The 17,956-nt window shown below is 39.6% G+C and overlaps 1 protein-coding gene across 1 annotated transcript in view; it reads right to left on the reverse strand.

The window, feature by feature from the left end:
• Positions 1-7,578: 7,578 nt before the first annotated feature.
• FMN2 (formin 2) overlaps positions 7,579-17,956 on the reverse strand; it is a 162,012-nt gene continuing 151,634 nt past the window's right edge. The window contains exons 17-18 of the mRNA XM_010562944.1: positions 8,980-9,061; positions 7,579-7,605 (exon numbers count right to left, since the gene is read on the reverse strand). Coding sequence (XP_010561246.1) covers positions 7,579-7,605; positions 8,980-9,061 — 109 coding nt within the window. The remainder of the gene's footprint in view (positions 7,606-8,979; positions 9,062-17,956) is intronic.

Raw genomic sequence — 17,956 nt, forward strand, 5'->3', positions numbered from 1 at the left:
GTTGTGGTTAGAGTATATCGAACATGTGGTCTCTGCAGCAGTGTTTATTTTGTAACCTAGCTATAGTAAACAGCTGTTTAAAGTATTATAGACCTAGCCATGTATATTTTGCTTGTGGCAGAATATGCCAGAGATTAAAAGATGTTGAGTAAGAGACTCGGTTGCTAGGTCAGCTGCCTGGCTTAAATGGACGTGGTTTAACTAGGCTTTCGGTAGGTTTTTGTGTGTTAGATATGTGTGTGTTTCTTACTCCCAAAAGAACAACATCCATTTATGACCTTATATTTATGCCTGCTCAGACCGGGGAAGGTGGGAGGGTCGTGGGAGAGGAGCTGAGAACACTTAAGGGAACGATGTTTCCCGTAAGGTATAAAAGCACTGTCGCACAAAGGACAAAATTTGGTCATTGCTGGACTGAATACAAAAGCTACATCAGTGTCATCAGGTTTTGGGAGTGGTGTCTCTCCCATGATTGGAAACCATGTTAATGTATTAGTGTTAAAGGACAAACCCATCAGTCAGTGCCGCTGGAATGGGTCACAGCTGTAGGAGCAGGGAGAGTGAGCTGTAATTGCTACAGTACTGGTGGTCCACTCAGTTTCTGAGTCCTACATAATCAGCATTGGTGAACACTTGCAGTTCCGTACTACATTGTCATTCAGCTGATGGAGTTTAGCATGTCCTGTATATCCCATTTGTTACAGTTCTGATCTCTATTAGTCCCAGCTGCATCCAAATCCTACGTCTCAAAACAAACCAGCCCCTTCCCCCAAACCAAAGCCCATGCGTGCTCAATTGCCCGAAGCTTACAAATTAAAAATGACACGCCGACTCCCTGATGCATGTCTCACAGTTCAGCATCTGCATCTAGTGAAACCAGCTTGCCGTGGGAGCCCTTTCCCGCCAGCCTCTTCCCATGCAGCCACTTCAAGGGGTTAATGCGGTTAGCACTTTCGCCAGCCAGGGCTGCAGTGCCACAGGTCTCTATTATGCGAGACAGGCTGCTCTAAGAGGCTTTCAGGACTGAGCTCCACGAGAGCTCACCAAGCGGTTTACGGGGGTTGGCACGGGCAGGATGAGGTTGGTCAGGTCTGTGAGCCCCATTACGTGAACGGCCGTGGCTTTTCTGCTGTGATCTTTCAGCGTGTCAGAAGTGCACGGGGAGGCTCCTCGCACAGGGATTGCTTTAGAGGCTGTCGCTGCTGTGCTGCCAGCGTCGTGCCAGCCACCGAACGGGCACCGTTCGGTCTAGGCTGGAGAGGCTTGGGGTGGGGGGAGAAGGTGGCAATAGCTGTAGTCTATTAAGACTCCAGGGATCTCAGTCTCCGCTTGAAAGAAATGAACTGAAAGTCAGGCATTTTGGACTAGAGAGAGAAAAGCACCCTAGTAACTTCAGTTAGGAAAAATGTGCAAGAATCTTTATCTTTAAGCTATGCCCTGCCTGGGTTTTTCACCAGTTTGCAATATGAATATGCTGCAGCTTAAAGCTCCTTCTAGGAGCTGTGTTTATGTAAAAACTGAGTTGAGCTTGTAATGGTTAAAACTGTATTTAATTCTTGTTTTATAAAAGAAAACAAAAAATGAAGAAATGCTTTAAGTATAATGTAATTATTTTATAGGTCTACTATTAAATTATAGATTAAATAATAAAGCTCCTCTAGGGTTATATGGCATCCAGGTGTACGGGCTTTGCTTCAACACCTTGTGTCCAACTGCTTTCCAATCAGTATATTCTCTGGCTTCCTTTTGATCCTACCAGATACAGGTAAAGGGTGGCTGTAGTGGGTTGACCCTGGTTGGATGCCAGGTGCCCACCAAAGCCGCTCTATCACTCCCCCTCCTCAGCTGGACGGGGGGGGGGAGAAAATATAACAAAAGGCTCGTGGGTCAAGATAAGGACAGTTTAATAAAGTGATAGCAAAGGTTGCGCACACGAAAGCAAAGAAAAAACAAATGATGTTATTCTCTACTTCCCATCAGCAGGCGATGTCTAGCCACTTCTCGGGAAGCAGGGCTTCAGTACGCGTAGTGGTTGCTCCGGAAGACAAAATGCCCCCCACTTCCGTCTCCCTTAACTTAGCTTTTATATCTGAGCTGACGTCATATGGTATGGAATATCTGTTTGCTTGGTTTAGGTCAGCTGTCCTGGTTATGTCCCCTCCCAAGATCTTGCCCTGCCCCAGCCTGCCATTGGGGGGGGGCAAAAATGTTGGAGAAACAGCCTTGATGCTGTGCCAGCATTGCTCAGCTGTAGCCAAAACACTGGTGTGCTATCAACACCTTTCTAGCTACTGATGCAGAGCACAGTGCTGTCAGGGCTGCTACAGGGAGTATTAACTCCATCTCAGCCAGACCCAATACAGTGGCTCACCCTGACAGCTTGGGAAAACCTAGCTACTTCTTCACTTGTCGTCGTTTCCCCCCTTCCCCCCCCTCAAAATTACCTACAAGGCAAGAGGGAAAAAGAAATGGCACTAATCCTAGATTCTGGAGTTGATTCTGCAAGCACATATTCTGGGTTTTTGGTTGCCTGGCAAGCAGACAACCAAAGCTCCACCACTCGCTGAACTGCTGGCATCATTTGTGGTAAGAGAAGGTACTATTACCCTGACCTGAGTAGTTTTGCTTAAAATATAGCTAGATCCTTATGTAACAGGCACCAAACTACTCATAGGGGAAAGAAAAAAAAAAATACCACCTATGAAGATATAGGTGAGCTTTAATGGCTGCTATCAGCTCTTGAGTGAGTACACTGTATGTCTCTCCAAAGGTAGGGTAGTGTTTTGGTTTTTTCTTTTTTTTTTTTTTTCTTTCCAACCCAGAGAAAAGATAGTTGCAAAATAATCTTGAAGGAAAACCTTGGTGAGGAAAGGGAGTTCTCACAGTGAGGAACGAGCCTTCCTGTGACCAGAAGAGATGCCTGTCATGGGTCTGGAAAGAAGCAGGAGCACCTAGACCACAACTAGCAAGGGAGGGCTGTGTCCTTTAAGGCACTATAACTGACATCTGTGGGAACACTTTGCTCTCTCCCTTCCCCATCTCTTGCCCAAATCGTCTCACAGTTCAGCAATTTAATAGGTTTGGGGACTTTTTCTTTTTTTGAGTAGGCTTTGGTTTAGCGAATTACTGTTTTGCTGTGATTTAGCTACCTAAGCGTGGTCAGGGCCCTCTGCTCAGAACTCACAAGTGCCTCTCTCAGTCGGCCCAAAAGGAGCTCAGGCAGCCAGCTCTTCACCACCCCTCTCTCTTTTCCACCCATCCCTCAGCCACTCTCCTGCTTTGCAGGTAGCTTTGCAGCACAGCACCCACCCGAACCTCTACTGGTTGCGGTACAGCCTCCACTCCAGCTCCCGGTCTCCCAGCCTCTTGCTGCCCGACTGCAGAACCACCGTACCAGAGGCACATGCTGTAATCCAAAAAACTGCCCCTTGTGCAGGCCATCCAAGAGCAAGGCAAGTCTCTTGAGGTAGATGAAAAAAGCTTTAGCTCAGATAGATCCAATATTTCTTAGAGTGGTGGTGTGGGACCCGGGAAGGAGGGGGACAGTAAACGTTAAGCTCTACCACCATGGGACTGCTGCCTCGGCAGGGGCCCAATTTGGTGTGAGTAACAAATGGAGTTTCTAAGAGCTTAAATTTGAGCTGGAAATAAATGAAAAAAACAGTGCCGACTCAAGGGGGACCCTTTATCTTCAGAAAGACACCATCTTTTTGAGGCAATAGACTTGCCATTGGATGCCTTTACAAGTAGGTTGGGTGAATGCCAGGTACAGGAAAGGTACCGATGGGTCTGTCATAAGCAAGAGAATCTCTTGGAAAACCTGTTCTGTAACGTGAATCCCATTTGATTGATGGGTGGCAGACCTGAATGGTTTGAGGCATGGTGTTCTGCCTCCTCCCATTGCTGACCTGTTTACACTGTCTCCAGAAAAACTTAGCTCCATCAGTTTTCACTTATTCTGTCCATAGTAGTTTAAAATTGGTGTAACTTAAGTAACTGATATAATGGACTTGCCACAAACTTGTCTTTGCTTATTAACCTAGAGGATGCAACAAAATAATTGCAATGCAAAGGCTTGCTATATCTTCTCTCAATTAAATTAATAACTGCTTCCAACTTTTTAAGCGGATCACTGAAAAACTGGGCAAGAAAAAACGTCAGTCTGTGGAAGATGTCAATAATTGTATTCCCACTGCCACTGTTGGTTAATACTTAACTAAGTTTTGGAAGTGCTTTGGGATGATGAAAGGTGCTACAAAAAAAGCTAACCACCACCATGCCATGACACGTGACAAAGTACTATGCTTGTGAAAGGCTTTAATTTGCAAGCAAAACAACATGAATCTTTTTAGCTCCTCATAAAAAAACAGACTGTTATTCTCAGTAAGCCACATCTGGTGCTCAGGTATGAAAGCCCTTATTTAGATGCCGCATTTGTTTAAGAAATGGTGAGTGATATGTGGTGTTGGTGATCAACAAAGGCTCAGAATTTTGTCCATGAGGATTACATTGCAGGATTACAGCTAAATCAAATTGTAGTACAAATTACAGCTAAGTCAAATTGATGTTGCTGCAGTAAATGGGGGGAAGAGGGGACCAATGGGGTGTTTGACCTCTAAGACACACCCAGACAAACAAACAAACAAACATAGTTAGTCCAGAATTCTGAAAAAGCTGAGTGTGCCACTGAAAAAAGGAGCAGTGGTGAAACTTATGCTGGGAATCCGCTCTGGGAGTGCTGTGGGTCAGCTTTGGTGGTGCACATAGTGGGCTACTTCACATTATATGGGTGTTTGAAAACAGGCTGGGGAGAAGCTATATAAAAGAGAGACATGTTCAACCAAATAGGTTGGGCCTCAGTAAAATGAAAGGGGAAAATCTATGTAGCAGCTTGTATCTTAGGATCATAACATGGTACCACCAGCTGCAGTCAGCCCTTAATGCTGTTCTTGAGAGAGAGAGGTTTGCAAATAACTTTTAGCATCCATGCTGCAGATTCAGTGAAAAGGGTAGAATGTGTGTATGTGACAGTCCTACCAGGTTGCTGGACAACACTTTAATGATATAAAACATATATATATATATATATATGAAGACATTATAATATGCAGATAATACTTTTTAATGCATGTTGTTACCCTAATAGCAATTTCTTGAGACTGTTACGTAGGCAGTGTTAGTAGGAACAGGTTACAAACCTGAGCCAAATGCACTACTGGAAGGCACGGACAAGCCAGAGGAGTGAGTGATACATAGTCTGATTGGGTAAAGGACTCTGAAGCTCCTCGCTACCACCACCTGGGGAAAAGGTAATACATCCACATAACTCGGAATTACTGTCACTGTGCTTCCAAAAAGGCAAGGGAAGAGAAGCCCTGTTTCCACTGATCTCTTCACAAAGGTTTTACTTTGATCACAGGAGCCTGAACAGGATGTGGTGCTTAGGGAGCAAACGGTTGCTAGCAAACTACAGCATAGCCTGACAGTGAAGAGAGAAGGCAGTTATTTCATTATTATTCCTTTTATTTTCATATAAATTAACATTCTAAAAAAATTGAAATAGAAACACTAAATACAGTATTGCACATAGTGATCTTTGTTAGATGATCTATTATTTCATTTAGTATAGTAATATACATACTGTAGGTACTGAAGGGAACAGGAAGGCTACAAATGAAAACATGCTACTGTATCCTTGCACTTAGGAGCAAAGTTAAGAGGAAAAGACTGTTGTTTACATAAATACAAACATGGATTTGAATCAGTGCCATTAAAATAGCTTTATTTTTTAAAGTTTTTTCCATAAGTTAGTTGTAACAGCAAATAATCTCTTCTTTCCCTTCCCCAAATAGTAATGTTACTCCCATCAACAGAAAATTTTAGAACTCCATTCTTGGTAATTTATATCCCTGCCAGAAATTATTACAAGTACAGATTTTCACATAGGTTTGTCAGCAACAGGAGACTTGCTTTTCACATAGTGAAAAAAACATCTTTTCTAGTGCTTGGTATATGTGAAGAATAACAGATTCCTGAGGTCATATTTCGCACTTCCTTTTATGACACCCCGTAGGGTACATTAGCCTCTGGACAGCTAGGAATGTCTCTTGATGTGCTAGATTAGACAGGGAATAACCCAACCCAGCAGGTTAGAGCTCATTTGCCTTACCCCAGTGTCGTTCAGGCTCCAAGGCTGTGGAGCATGTGCATCCAATTCAGTTGCACACGCAGCCTGCTTTCAGGAAAAGTGCGCTTTGAAAGAAAAATGTTATCAATCGGGCTGATTGGTTTGGGGCTCTTAAATTAGGACTGGAGGAAGGGGTTGTTATCGGCTGAGCAGATCAAAACTGATATAGTAAATTCTGGATTGCAAATAGGTATTAAGCATGTGGTCTAAAATGGAAGCCCTAAGTCATAGATTTCAATCATTAACCTCCTAGTCAGGGACACCAAAAGCCTGGAGGAAAAGTCTGCAATTCTGTTAAGTGTGAAATCGATGTCAATTAGTTGGTAGTCTATGTTCTGTCACTAGAATTGGCTACTGTTTTCCATAAGCGTCAATCCCCATGTGCATCTTTTAATGGCTCTCTAAAGGAGTTTTAAATTAACTGTAAAGCTAATTCCAAAAGGGAAGTCATGTACATGTTGCCAAAAGCCTCTCTGACTTAAGTGATCAGTAGTTAAGACTATACTATACCTTCTAAAGTTCATGTAAAAGTATTAGCTGCTTTATATATTAACAAACTATAATAGCCAAATCTCTCTCATACTCTCTATCATACTTCTGTGCTTTTCTGTACTTTCCTGCTTTTCACTTACTCTTTTTTTTGTTTTTCTTTTTTTAATGTTGGATTTCTGACCCCCTTACCACCTGGCATTCACTATCTGGCAAAAGATGAAGTAAAAATATGCTGCCTTATCGATTTTAAAGATAGTTACAGTAAACATCTTGTTCCACAAATATTTAATCATGGAGGGCAACCAAACAAGTTGGGAAAGCATTGATTATACTGTATAAACAGCACTTAACGATTCAAAATACAAACTACAAATGCCAACATGAAACGGATACAAACAATTCACTAGGAGTAACATTTCTTTCCCTAATCTAAGTGCAGTGCCATGAAGTATTTGTGTTAGACAGATGTTGCCAGTAGGAATGGAAATGTTTTACTGTATCGAGTAGCATTCTTATGAAGTTCAACTTAATGCAGTTTTCAGCATGTTCAGAACTGATGCAGATGCCACTTTTTATGCATGCTGACTTGGCCTATTTGGAATATACCATACACTTTACAAAATACCATTTTTGAGTGGCAAAGGAGATACAGAGTACAGGGAAGGTGTTTCAAGTCCATACCTAGTCTATTGCTGGGCACTCCATTAAAGTGATTACATTCATGAATGAATGTACAATAACACATCAATTGGTGGAAAACTCTAGAGAACAAAAAGCAAATTCAAAAAGGTCAAGAAAGCAAATGATCAGGATGATGTAGTTTCCTTCCCCCTCACTCCCCACCCACAGGCATGTTGAGTTTTGGTAACCAGGTAACAATGGCTTTTGCTTTTCTTCTCTCAGATTTTCATACTTATCTTTGCTTTCTGAAAAATAAAATTAAAAAAAGCAGAAAATTGAGTATACATAAAACCACCTCACACAACTATGAAAAGCACAGAAATACATAGGCTAATGTTCAATTATACTTACTGTAGAATTCACTTCACAAATTTCCTTTGAAGCTAGAACTGAAGAAGACTGCAGCAACACACTGCTTGTGAAATATTTTGTTTACTTTCTTTTTCACTCTATCAAATTTTCAGTAACACTGAAAGTCCCAGTTTCAGTGCAAATAATAATGATAATGATACAGGAATAATTAAGCCTACAGCTATTTCTTAAAAAAAAAAAAATAATCTCAGTGTCTTTACATACAGCAAAGTATAAGTGAGACAGAGAAATCCAAATAAATGTTAGTTTGGGGTTTTTTTTTTAAATAACATCTTGAACCGGTTTCAAATAAAATTGATAAAATAAAATCTAGCTTATCATTCCTAACCAAGCTGTTACTCCATTTACATTTCTTGTGGCACTAATCACAGCCAACTGTCCCTAGATATTCAGAATAAGAAACAAAAAATGCAGTATTATTTCTTCCTGTGACAGATTATGTTAGTTCAAATATAGTGAATTACCACCTGCTTCATTTCAAGGATGTGTCACAGTAACATAGCCATGACTAGAAAGCACAAAAGAAAGAAATCATGCCTTTGGCCCGAGTGGGGCAGACAGGGACATGGACACATGAAAAAATCTTCTGTTATAATATTTTACAAGTGTAATTGATGGCCAGTTGCTACAGGTCTAATTTTAATACAGAGTGCCAGACTAATTTTTCACTAGAGGAATATTCATTTTCTGTAAAATCAGTCATGATCCTAGCAATGCTTAGGCAATCATAGTGGAAAAGTTTCATTGAATGACTAGAATTACTCTTCTACTATCACTGAAGTTATTTATCTGTTTTCAGAAGAATGGTGAGAGCACAGTATTATCTTTTTCTAGGGTTTCTATTCCAAGGAACAGAAGCCACTAGTATTTGAGACAGGGATCCAACTTGAAAAATGTGTACCTATCACAACTCTTCCTTACATTTTGTAACTGTAGAAAAGAGAGCGAATACAAAATGAATAAGCTTGAACTGGAAACCACCAACACCACGACTGGGATGCAGACAGATTGGCAGGGTGGGGCAATAATATGCTGCTCTTGCTTGTGCTACATCTATTTTGTGGAGTAATATTCATAGGCAGTGTTCAAGGTTGTTAATCTAACACCTTTTATGAAAATGTTAAACATTAAAAAAACCCAACAACCCAGAACAAAAAAGTACATCAGGAATAACATATCTAAAAATGCAAAGAGAAAAAGGTAAAACGACTGATGGGAACAGAAGTATTGCTACAATTTTTACTTACAATTCCGGAGTCATGTTTTGGTCTTATATTGTAGAGCGACTTCCCCTTTTTCTGCCTGCAGACCTCCTCTGCTTCTTTAACTCTGAAGAGAGACAAAACTTATAAATATTCTTGTAGAGCAAAACTATTTCCAAAGACAGTGCAGTATATAACTTACAAATTTAGACCTGAGGACACAGGTGGATAACTTTATTCCCCATATTTTCATTAGCAAACACCACAAAATAGCACTTGCACTCTGTGGCTGTTGTTGCCATACCATCAGCCTCTGGTACTTACAAGGACAGGCATAATCAATGGCATAATCAATTCTAGTTGCAAAAGCAATCAGTACTTACTGTAGTTGAATTTTCAGTTGTGTCAGGATTTAAAATACACTGGTTGACATGAAGTTTACCTTTCAGAGAATTCATACCAAACACTGCTAAGAAAGCTCCTTTTCTTTTTATGACTGTTTAGAAATCATTCTTCATCCATTCCCAACCTCAGTACTTCAACTACAGTTTAAACAAATTTCTCACCAGACTATCTTCCCTTTCACCTAATTTTGTTTGTATTTAAAATGGCAAAATAGCTTAACCTATATTTCCAGTCTCCACTCCCTAACTGAAAATCAAAATGGGAAATTGCCATGGAACATGGAACATGACATTTACAACCAAGGTGGTGCACGTCACTGCACACATCTTTCTTTCCAAAGCAGAGGGTGAGCACCAAGGCTTACATGACCTTGGTGAGGATGAATGCACTTGGGCTGCTTGGATGTGAAGAGAAAAGCGGGTTCCAGAAATGAGGGTCCACTTCTCAGTGTTCCTTACTTGGCAAATGGTATCAAATTAGGGCCTTGTAAAATGCCACCAAATGCCACATTTTTTTGCGAGATAAACGCCCCTTTCGTCATGCAGATAGGGAACAAACTGTGAAAGGCAGAGGGCTGTACTCAGACTGGGAGCCTGCCAGAATCAGTCTGGTGGGTTCAATGGCACACTGTAAAATGTTTCTTTACCATTTTTACTCTTTTTGTAGATCAACATTACAAACACACATGGTTATTGAAACACTGATAATACACATTTAAGTTATGAATTCTCTGAGCTTCAAAGACTTACATAAATCCTTCCTATATGATGGCATTAAGTGGTGTGAGATGTGTAATTTTTTTTTATGAGATGAGAATATTATTTATAAATAAGAAGGTAGAAAATAAAAATGTAAATCCTATGTTGGCTTGCTCTTGCCAACAATATAGACTTTAGATGGCACATACTCTGCCTTTTCATCAGTATCCAACAGTGAAAAAAGAAACAACAGTAAAATGATATTGAAGAAATGATATATCCTTGGCTGGCTCCTTGCGGTTCATCTCCAGACTACTTGCATGTCTGCTATTTCACTGAGACTACACAGGGCAATGTGAGAATCAGACTTTGTGTTACTATTATTTTTAAATATTTTTGTGTGTGTGGTAAGGGCCAGATTTTGAAAATAAGTCTCCAGCTGGGTCTGCTAAGCACATTAAAAAAAAAAACGCCTTCGCATTCATCTCTCCTTTATCCAACTTCACCAGACACACCTCGTTCTTTTCATAAGTTTCAAATTTATACTTTCAAAAATTAATTTAAACGTCAGTTCTTTTCTAGCACTTCCAACAAGCTGCTCCCTTCATTTGATAGCCTTATATTTTATTAATGTAGGAAGACCTTTACGTGCACAGGTGGGGGAAAAAAAGGCTTTGCAACCTATTATTTTCAAGTTGTAACACTTTCTATCTGACTGCAAATCAGATAGATTGCTGCAGCATAATATAGAACAAAAATGTCAAACAGCCAAGTAATTCACCTTTAAAACATATTTAAATAGATTCAGTAAAAGTGGCAGCCAAAATGTGGTGATAGCTTTAAAAAGAAGCTTATGGGAATGATACAGAATGCAGTAAAATTCAAAGACATTTTCTTTTTCCTAAAATGCCACCTTTTCTTCTGCTTTGTGTCCACTTACATCCAAAGGAGGAAAAGTATCTGTGACATTGATCTTCCCATGATCTTTTCCAAACAGTCAGACACATTCCAACCCATCAAAAGCCACTCTTACAAATTTCCTTTTTCTCAGATACAACTATAGCTGGCTCTCTTCACTGGTGGACATCATTTAAATAAGAAAATGAAATGTTACTTGGGAGTAAATTAGTGTCAAATCTCAGGGACTGTACAAGTACTGCTGAGGTTATCAAAATGACTGTTTTATAGAAGCAATGTAATATATGCAGGTATTCAGACTACTCGTCATGCAAATGACAGCATATGTAACATACAAAAATATTTACCAAACCAGTTCACACAGATCCAGATGTTATTCTCAGGAAATGTCAGGGAATCTTTAGTTCCAGTCTTTGTTCCATCTAAATATCCCCCGTCCAGGACAGATTACCCACTGCTTGCCTAACATACCAGGTCATAAGACAGCACAGCTCTCTGTGGGTGTCACGTTAATTCAAATCAAAAATCCTCATATGGAATGGAACCGTTGACAATGCAGTGATAGGCGTTATTTTCTAAAAAGCAGGTCATGTTAAGTGTCACTGTCAGCATAACATCCCTAAAATGTTCTGCTTCTATTAGAGAAATAGCGATTTGGAGAAAGGCTGTCTCCACTTGAAACAGCAAAATGCTACTAACAATGCCACTCTGTGAGGGAGGACATCAGAACTTCTGGGTCCCTTAGATTGCGCTTGAAAAAATGATCCACAACTTCCAGACTGATAAATGACAGCCTTAAGCTTGTGCCACCCATTTTTCTAGGATTATGTAAGAGGTTCTGGTCTCACTAGTATGGTTGCGGTCCTCAAGTTTTTGGGAGCTTTTGTGAAATTCCTTGGAGTTTGAGCCTATTTATTCATACCGACGGGAATGCAGAAGATGAGAAGCATTACTCCCTAATGCACTTAAGACAAAGCTGAGAGCTAGCAGCCGCTCAGTTCCAGTTCCAACCATATCACTGACTCACTGTGTGGGTTTGGGACAGCTCGCTGTCTCTTGGCCCCCATCCTGCTCTCTGTGCAGGAAGATTAAAGTGGTTGGATAGAGCCTTACTGAAGCCAATACAACCTACATGTATGTTTCTTCAGCAAGGAATGTCCTTAGAAATGTAAAGATAGCACGCCAAAGGCTCATTGTTAGGAGGCTTAGTTTATGACCGTGTTAAAACTGGAAGCACGGAGAACTGTATAAATCTACAGCAGTATCTATAAAAGAAAAGTCAGCCGACTGGTGAAATATAGAGACAAAGGCAATTGTTAGCCTTCCACAGTGCTAAATCATAAACCAACGGAACTGGCATCAATTTCTAGAGTGTGCAAGTGTATTTTCTGAAGACTGATCATTCAGCTAAATTAGGATTTTATTAAATGTAAAATTAAAATAACCTGATGCTTCTGGAAGAGAAAAGGATGTGTTTTGATATGAACATCAGTACCATTTAAACTGCAAGATCTAGAAAAGCAGATAAAAGGTTACCTTTGAAGTAAGGGCAATAGTCTCAATTCAGTTGGAAAATAACTTTTAATTGCCACTGGTGATTTTTTGTCAACTTCTTGGGTTTTCTCCACTGGCCCTGAATGATTCTTCATCTTCATGGGGGGGAAGCTAACCAGATTTAGGCAAAACCATCTTGCTTCTGTCAACTCATGCCTGGTTCAAGTTGTATTTCTCACAGTGGCTAATTCCTGCCTACCTTCCTCTCTTGCTCAGGCTTTTCCTGCACTACTTCTCACTGACTTCAGTGAGAACCTGCTCAGCGTGGGGGTGCAAGATAATAACCTAAGATCAAAAGGTACAAAAATTGTATGAACACTAGTGGTTATATCAGGAAGACTGGGTTAACTATTCAACTATGGTGAGTCGTTAGAGCTTCATGAAGAAATTAATGCATCTAATTCAATACTGGGAGGAGGGAAGACGATATTTGGAGAAAACAACACAAGAGCTATGAATCTGTGAGCCTCCCAACAGTCACAAAAGGGGAAGCAAATGCAGACAGTGACATACTTCCAGGCTGCAGGCCAAAGCGACACTGCTGCTCTGCCAATGCAGAGCACAAAGAGCTCAAAGAGCATGAAACAGTTAAAAAGACATTCCTAGGAAAGGAGTGGGGATTCGATTGTCAGGCCCTGTGTGGAAAGATAGACTACCACCGGGAGAGGCTGTGGAAAAAGAGTCTCAGGAAGGTGGGTGTTCCCCAGTTCCTGAGGATTATGACCCTTAGGCAAAGGCAGGCATCTGTATAGATTGATTTATTGTTCTGAAAATCTGTTTTTACTTAAACTATTTAGTTCTACGCTAATACTTTCTGTTATAGAGGCTGTTTGGTCCCTTTATAGAGCCATTGCTCTCAAGTGCAACCAAATACTCAGAAGCAGGACAGATGCTGAAGGCATGATTTGAGAGTAGGTAAGTAAGATGGAGGTGACAAGGGACATGGTGTGCTCTTCAAGAAGCCATGTGATACAGTTAACTTGGTAAGTGTGATGGGAATAATTTGCAAGCTGACAGCGTGCTAAGCTTCTTTGCTAGACTGATGCTCAGACCATCTCACTTCATACTTTGCAGCTGCTTCTCAAACTCAACTTTCTTTCAGTAAACTGACTTTGGTTCATTTGCTATCAACTCCTGTCCCATCTCATGTCAATTCTGGCTTAAAAGTGAGTGTATCAGTTTGCTAGGAAAGATAACATCAGCTGCATTACCTTTAACAATTTTTGCCTGTTACTCTTCCCAAATAATTTCTTGATTTTGTCTTAATGAGAACATAGTCCTAAAAACTAGTCTTCTCAGCATAGACAACCAGAGAGTTGCTTAATTCTCACTGTAGTAATCTGAAGAGCAGAGGTGTTAAACAGCAGTGGACCCAACATCAGGCCCGGGGCAAATTCTATAAATACTTAGTAAGACTGTTCATAACTCGAATCTGGACAAATGGATCTCCTTAAATATTAAATTTAGCTAAAGCATTGCTTGCATTATTTCAGAAAGGATATACTTCCAAACAGCTCCCACAATAAGAAAACATGTAGGAAACATACAACAGTTGGCAATCCGTGGATCAGTTTTAAAAAAAAAAAAAAAAAAAAAAATCTACAAGTGAATGAACAGCCAGTCATTTACAGAGCCCAAGAATTAAGGTCTCGAAATCTGCTACTTAATAAGAATCAGAGTCATCACCCATAACAAAGGAAGTAGTTTCTTATTTCCATCATAATAAAAACTCTTCCCCAGCACTTTCACCTCCTTCTACCTTATATTTATTGTGAGACAAACATATACAAACTATGATTAAGTTTAAAGACAGTTTATAAGATGAATAAGCAAGTTACATGTTGGCATGCACACAGGAAAAAGAAACCAGACATCCTTACAGACCTAGAAGACAGAGTATCTTTATCTACCTTCTAGACAAAAAAGCCATCCTGGCCACAACCTTATCAAGGCTTAGAGACTTTCTGTCATCATTCAATCCATTGAGGGGGGCAGCCACTTTCCTGCCACTAAGCATTAATAACTTTGTCTGAACTATCTGTGGCAGACAGATTCATTTCCTACTGGCTCCATCTAGGCTTGGTAGCCTTACACTTCACTAGCGAGCACTATGACATGACAAATGTAAGCACAGCAAGAAGGCTGGAAGGTTATATGCCTTAGAGAGTGGAGCTGCTCACAAAATCTTCCACGATAAACTCAGACAGACATTACTTTTACAGTTTGACAGTATAGTCCATGAAACCCAAAAGACATTTTTCTGCAGATATTCTGTATTTTTTAACATAAAGCAAAGCTGAGGCCAATACTCTTTATACTACTAAGTGCTTATTATCAGATAAATAAAAGGGGTGTTCCCAAAATATTTTATGTAGGCTTGTCTGGGTTGGAGATAACTTGCTTATAATAATAATAGTACTTTTATAAATAAAAACTAATAAAAAATCCTCAGCAAAAATATCAAGTGCCAGACATCTTTAAGACTTCAAGAGCAGAAAATTTTAAAACTCCTTCTTTGAAAACTCTTCCAGAGCAATGTGCCTGTATTTTATTCTTTGACCCACCTACTAAAATATTGAAATGATATTTTGCTAGGGAGTTTCTCTTTAGCGAATAAACAGAAAGGAAAATTACAATTCCCAACATAAAAGTAGAGTAAAAAAAATGTAGAGCTTTTACTTTCATGCCAATAGGGTTGAAGTGATGACATAGACATGATTCAGTAACTGACTGCAAAGACTTTATACAGATAAGAAGCACATTGCAATGTACCTAGTCCCATCAAACTGACTGATGAAACCTAACCTCTGCCTACCAACAAAGATAATGTATTAGACCATCTTGACATCCCTGCCAGCTCCTTGCATGGTTACTTCAAGGACCACAAGGCTGGCTGAAAGACACAGTGATTAATCATACGTTGGCTTAGAGGACCATGGACAAATGGATTAAAATGTTTTAATTTGGCCACTTAACACAGAGACTAACCTGTAGCAGGACCCTGAATAAGATCCTTCCTCTGTCAACATTGTAGAGTAGACTGGGGAATACATTTCAGATTTTCTTCAGTGTGCACCATGTCAAACAGGCCTAAAATAAGGCTTTGAGGCCAACTGAAATGAAAATGAGACCTTCCCATTTGCAGAGTCTAACTGTAATCCATAACACACTTCAAAATATTCTGAAAGAATTTCAATTCAGAAGTATTCAGTTTCACTCAGTTCTATCTGGAATCATTCTTGGTGATCTAGGGATTCTGCCCTTATCTGTGCAGAAATACACAGATGTGCATAAATACAAAAAAAGGATATTGTGTTGAAACACATTTTAAAGATGATAACTTTAGCATTAAAGAAAATTTCACCTTGAAAATGTAATGAAGTAAAAAATTAAACTGTTAAGGATGGCTATGATTCTAAGAAAATGCAAATGTGCATATACCCACTTAAACACATTTCCTGACTTCTGCCACCATATTCCTTCTTTTTTTTTCCTTGTCAAAGTGGCCAGTATTTCAGGCTATACCTGGCTACCTTCAGGCAAGATGGAAATCACTTTCCTACAGACTTTGCATATGAAAATAGAGGTTGCTCTAAGAAAAGATAGTCATCACCTTCCCTTGTTTTTCTTGGAACTGAAGCCAGGTTGCTCTCAAAGAAACTGGCTGCATTCTGGGCTATTTGGTTAGGAAATTCAACAGGAAATGATAAGGGCAGGGAACGAGACTGGAGGTGAGGTAAAACTGGTAATATAATCAGCGAGCAAAAGAAAGGAAACTCGTGAGTGAACGGAAATGTGAAACTATGTGTTTGCTGTAAAAGATTTTTAAGCAGTAGATGGGGTAAGAAGGAAAAAATGCATTGTGTAAAAAAGAATGAGAAAAATCTCAGTGAACAGACCATGTGGAGAAGGAGGCTATCTTAAAGAGAATATGGAGACATACCCTGGACAGATGAGTTGCCTACATTGGGTATACTGGGGCTACTATGTTGGATAATTGATAGCTACAAGATTGGCAGTACAAAGATGAGAATTGAGTCAATAGAAGAGATCACTGGAAAGAAAAGAAAAAAAGTATAAGTCAGCTAGAGAGCCACAGAATGAGAGATCTCCAGTGCAGGAGATGGGAAAATAAGAGGCCTCCAACTTTGCTGCATCAGGTGAAAATAATCATATCAAAAGATGCTCATTCATAATTATGTAATGACTCAAAATGACTGCAGACACAGTGAGGCTCTTCCCAAAAATGTAAAAAAAAAAAAACCACCCTGATGTTAGATTGTTCCCTGTACTAATACTATAAAACATGCACGCAGCCATGCGCTTAATGGATGTTGTTGATATTATGCCAACTCCATGCACTAGTTTGGCAAACTCTCAGTAACTGAGGAATCTAACATCTTCAGTAGTTCAGGATTGGTCTGGGTTACAGTAGATGTTAAGTCTCTGTGAGCATCTCACACTTTTGGGGACTAATGTTTTAATGACAGATGCTGCTCATTTGTAAAAGATTACAATATTTTATTGCACTTCAAATGCCAAAGTAATCACTTTGCCTGGGAAGGAAAACATTTCACAAGTATAGAAAGTATAGTACCGCTTGTCAAAAAATTCTGTTTAAAATTTTTAGTGGTGTCATTTTTTTCACCAATATGCAACTATTTATTGAGTATGTTGTGCTAATTTATATCATAGGCAAACGTCATTCTTTTTTCAAGAAGTGGTGAATGGGAAAGGGTTAAAAAAATCACTATATGGTAGGAATCATGGTATCCCATCTCACTATACCCTAAACTGTCACACTCAATCTGACATTACAGCCATGAAAATAGGCTGCAAACTTCATTACAAGATGATGATTGGTATCTATCTCCTTTTATGCACAACACACATACTAAGATGCAACATAATATGCCAGAATGATACAACACCAGGCAAATAAAAAAGAGACTGCTGAAAAGCCCTTCTACTGTTTATGTGGGGGCATTCTGAAATCTGGCCTCATGCAAGTCACAAAAATTAGGAGAGATTACAGATTTGGAATTAGTTTTCGACTAGATCCTTCACTTTGTTCAAGTTTACTATTTGTATGCACCAGTTGGTTTACAGTTGCAAATGGAAATATTTATTCCCACCTTACAAAACACAGTATGACTTAAAAAATGTTAAACTAAAATGTTTAAAAGTAATTTCCACCAAAGATCGAGATTGAGAAACTTATCTCCAAATGCTTTTATTTTTCACAAACTTTTCCCTCAAAAGCAATACCAAAACTGAAAGTTACTGCTCTCCTCCCCTAACTAAAAAATGATGGTGTTTTCACTGAAAAAAAAAAAAAAGGATTAATTGCTGAAAATGCACAAGGAATTAAAAAAATGTACTGAAATGTTGAGCAACTCAGCTGGACAGCAAATTGTCTCTTTGTGAGCCACTGCCTCAAAGGACCG

This window comes from Haliaeetus leucocephalus, unplaced genomic scaffold, assembly GCF_000737465.1.
Source record: "Haliaeetus leucocephalus isolate CR32 unplaced genomic scaffold, Haliaeetus_leucocephalus-4.0 Scaffold162, whole genome shotgun sequence".
Lineage (NCBI taxonomy): Eukaryota > Metazoa > Chordata > Aves > Accipitriformes > Accipitridae > Haliaeetus > Haliaeetus leucocephalus.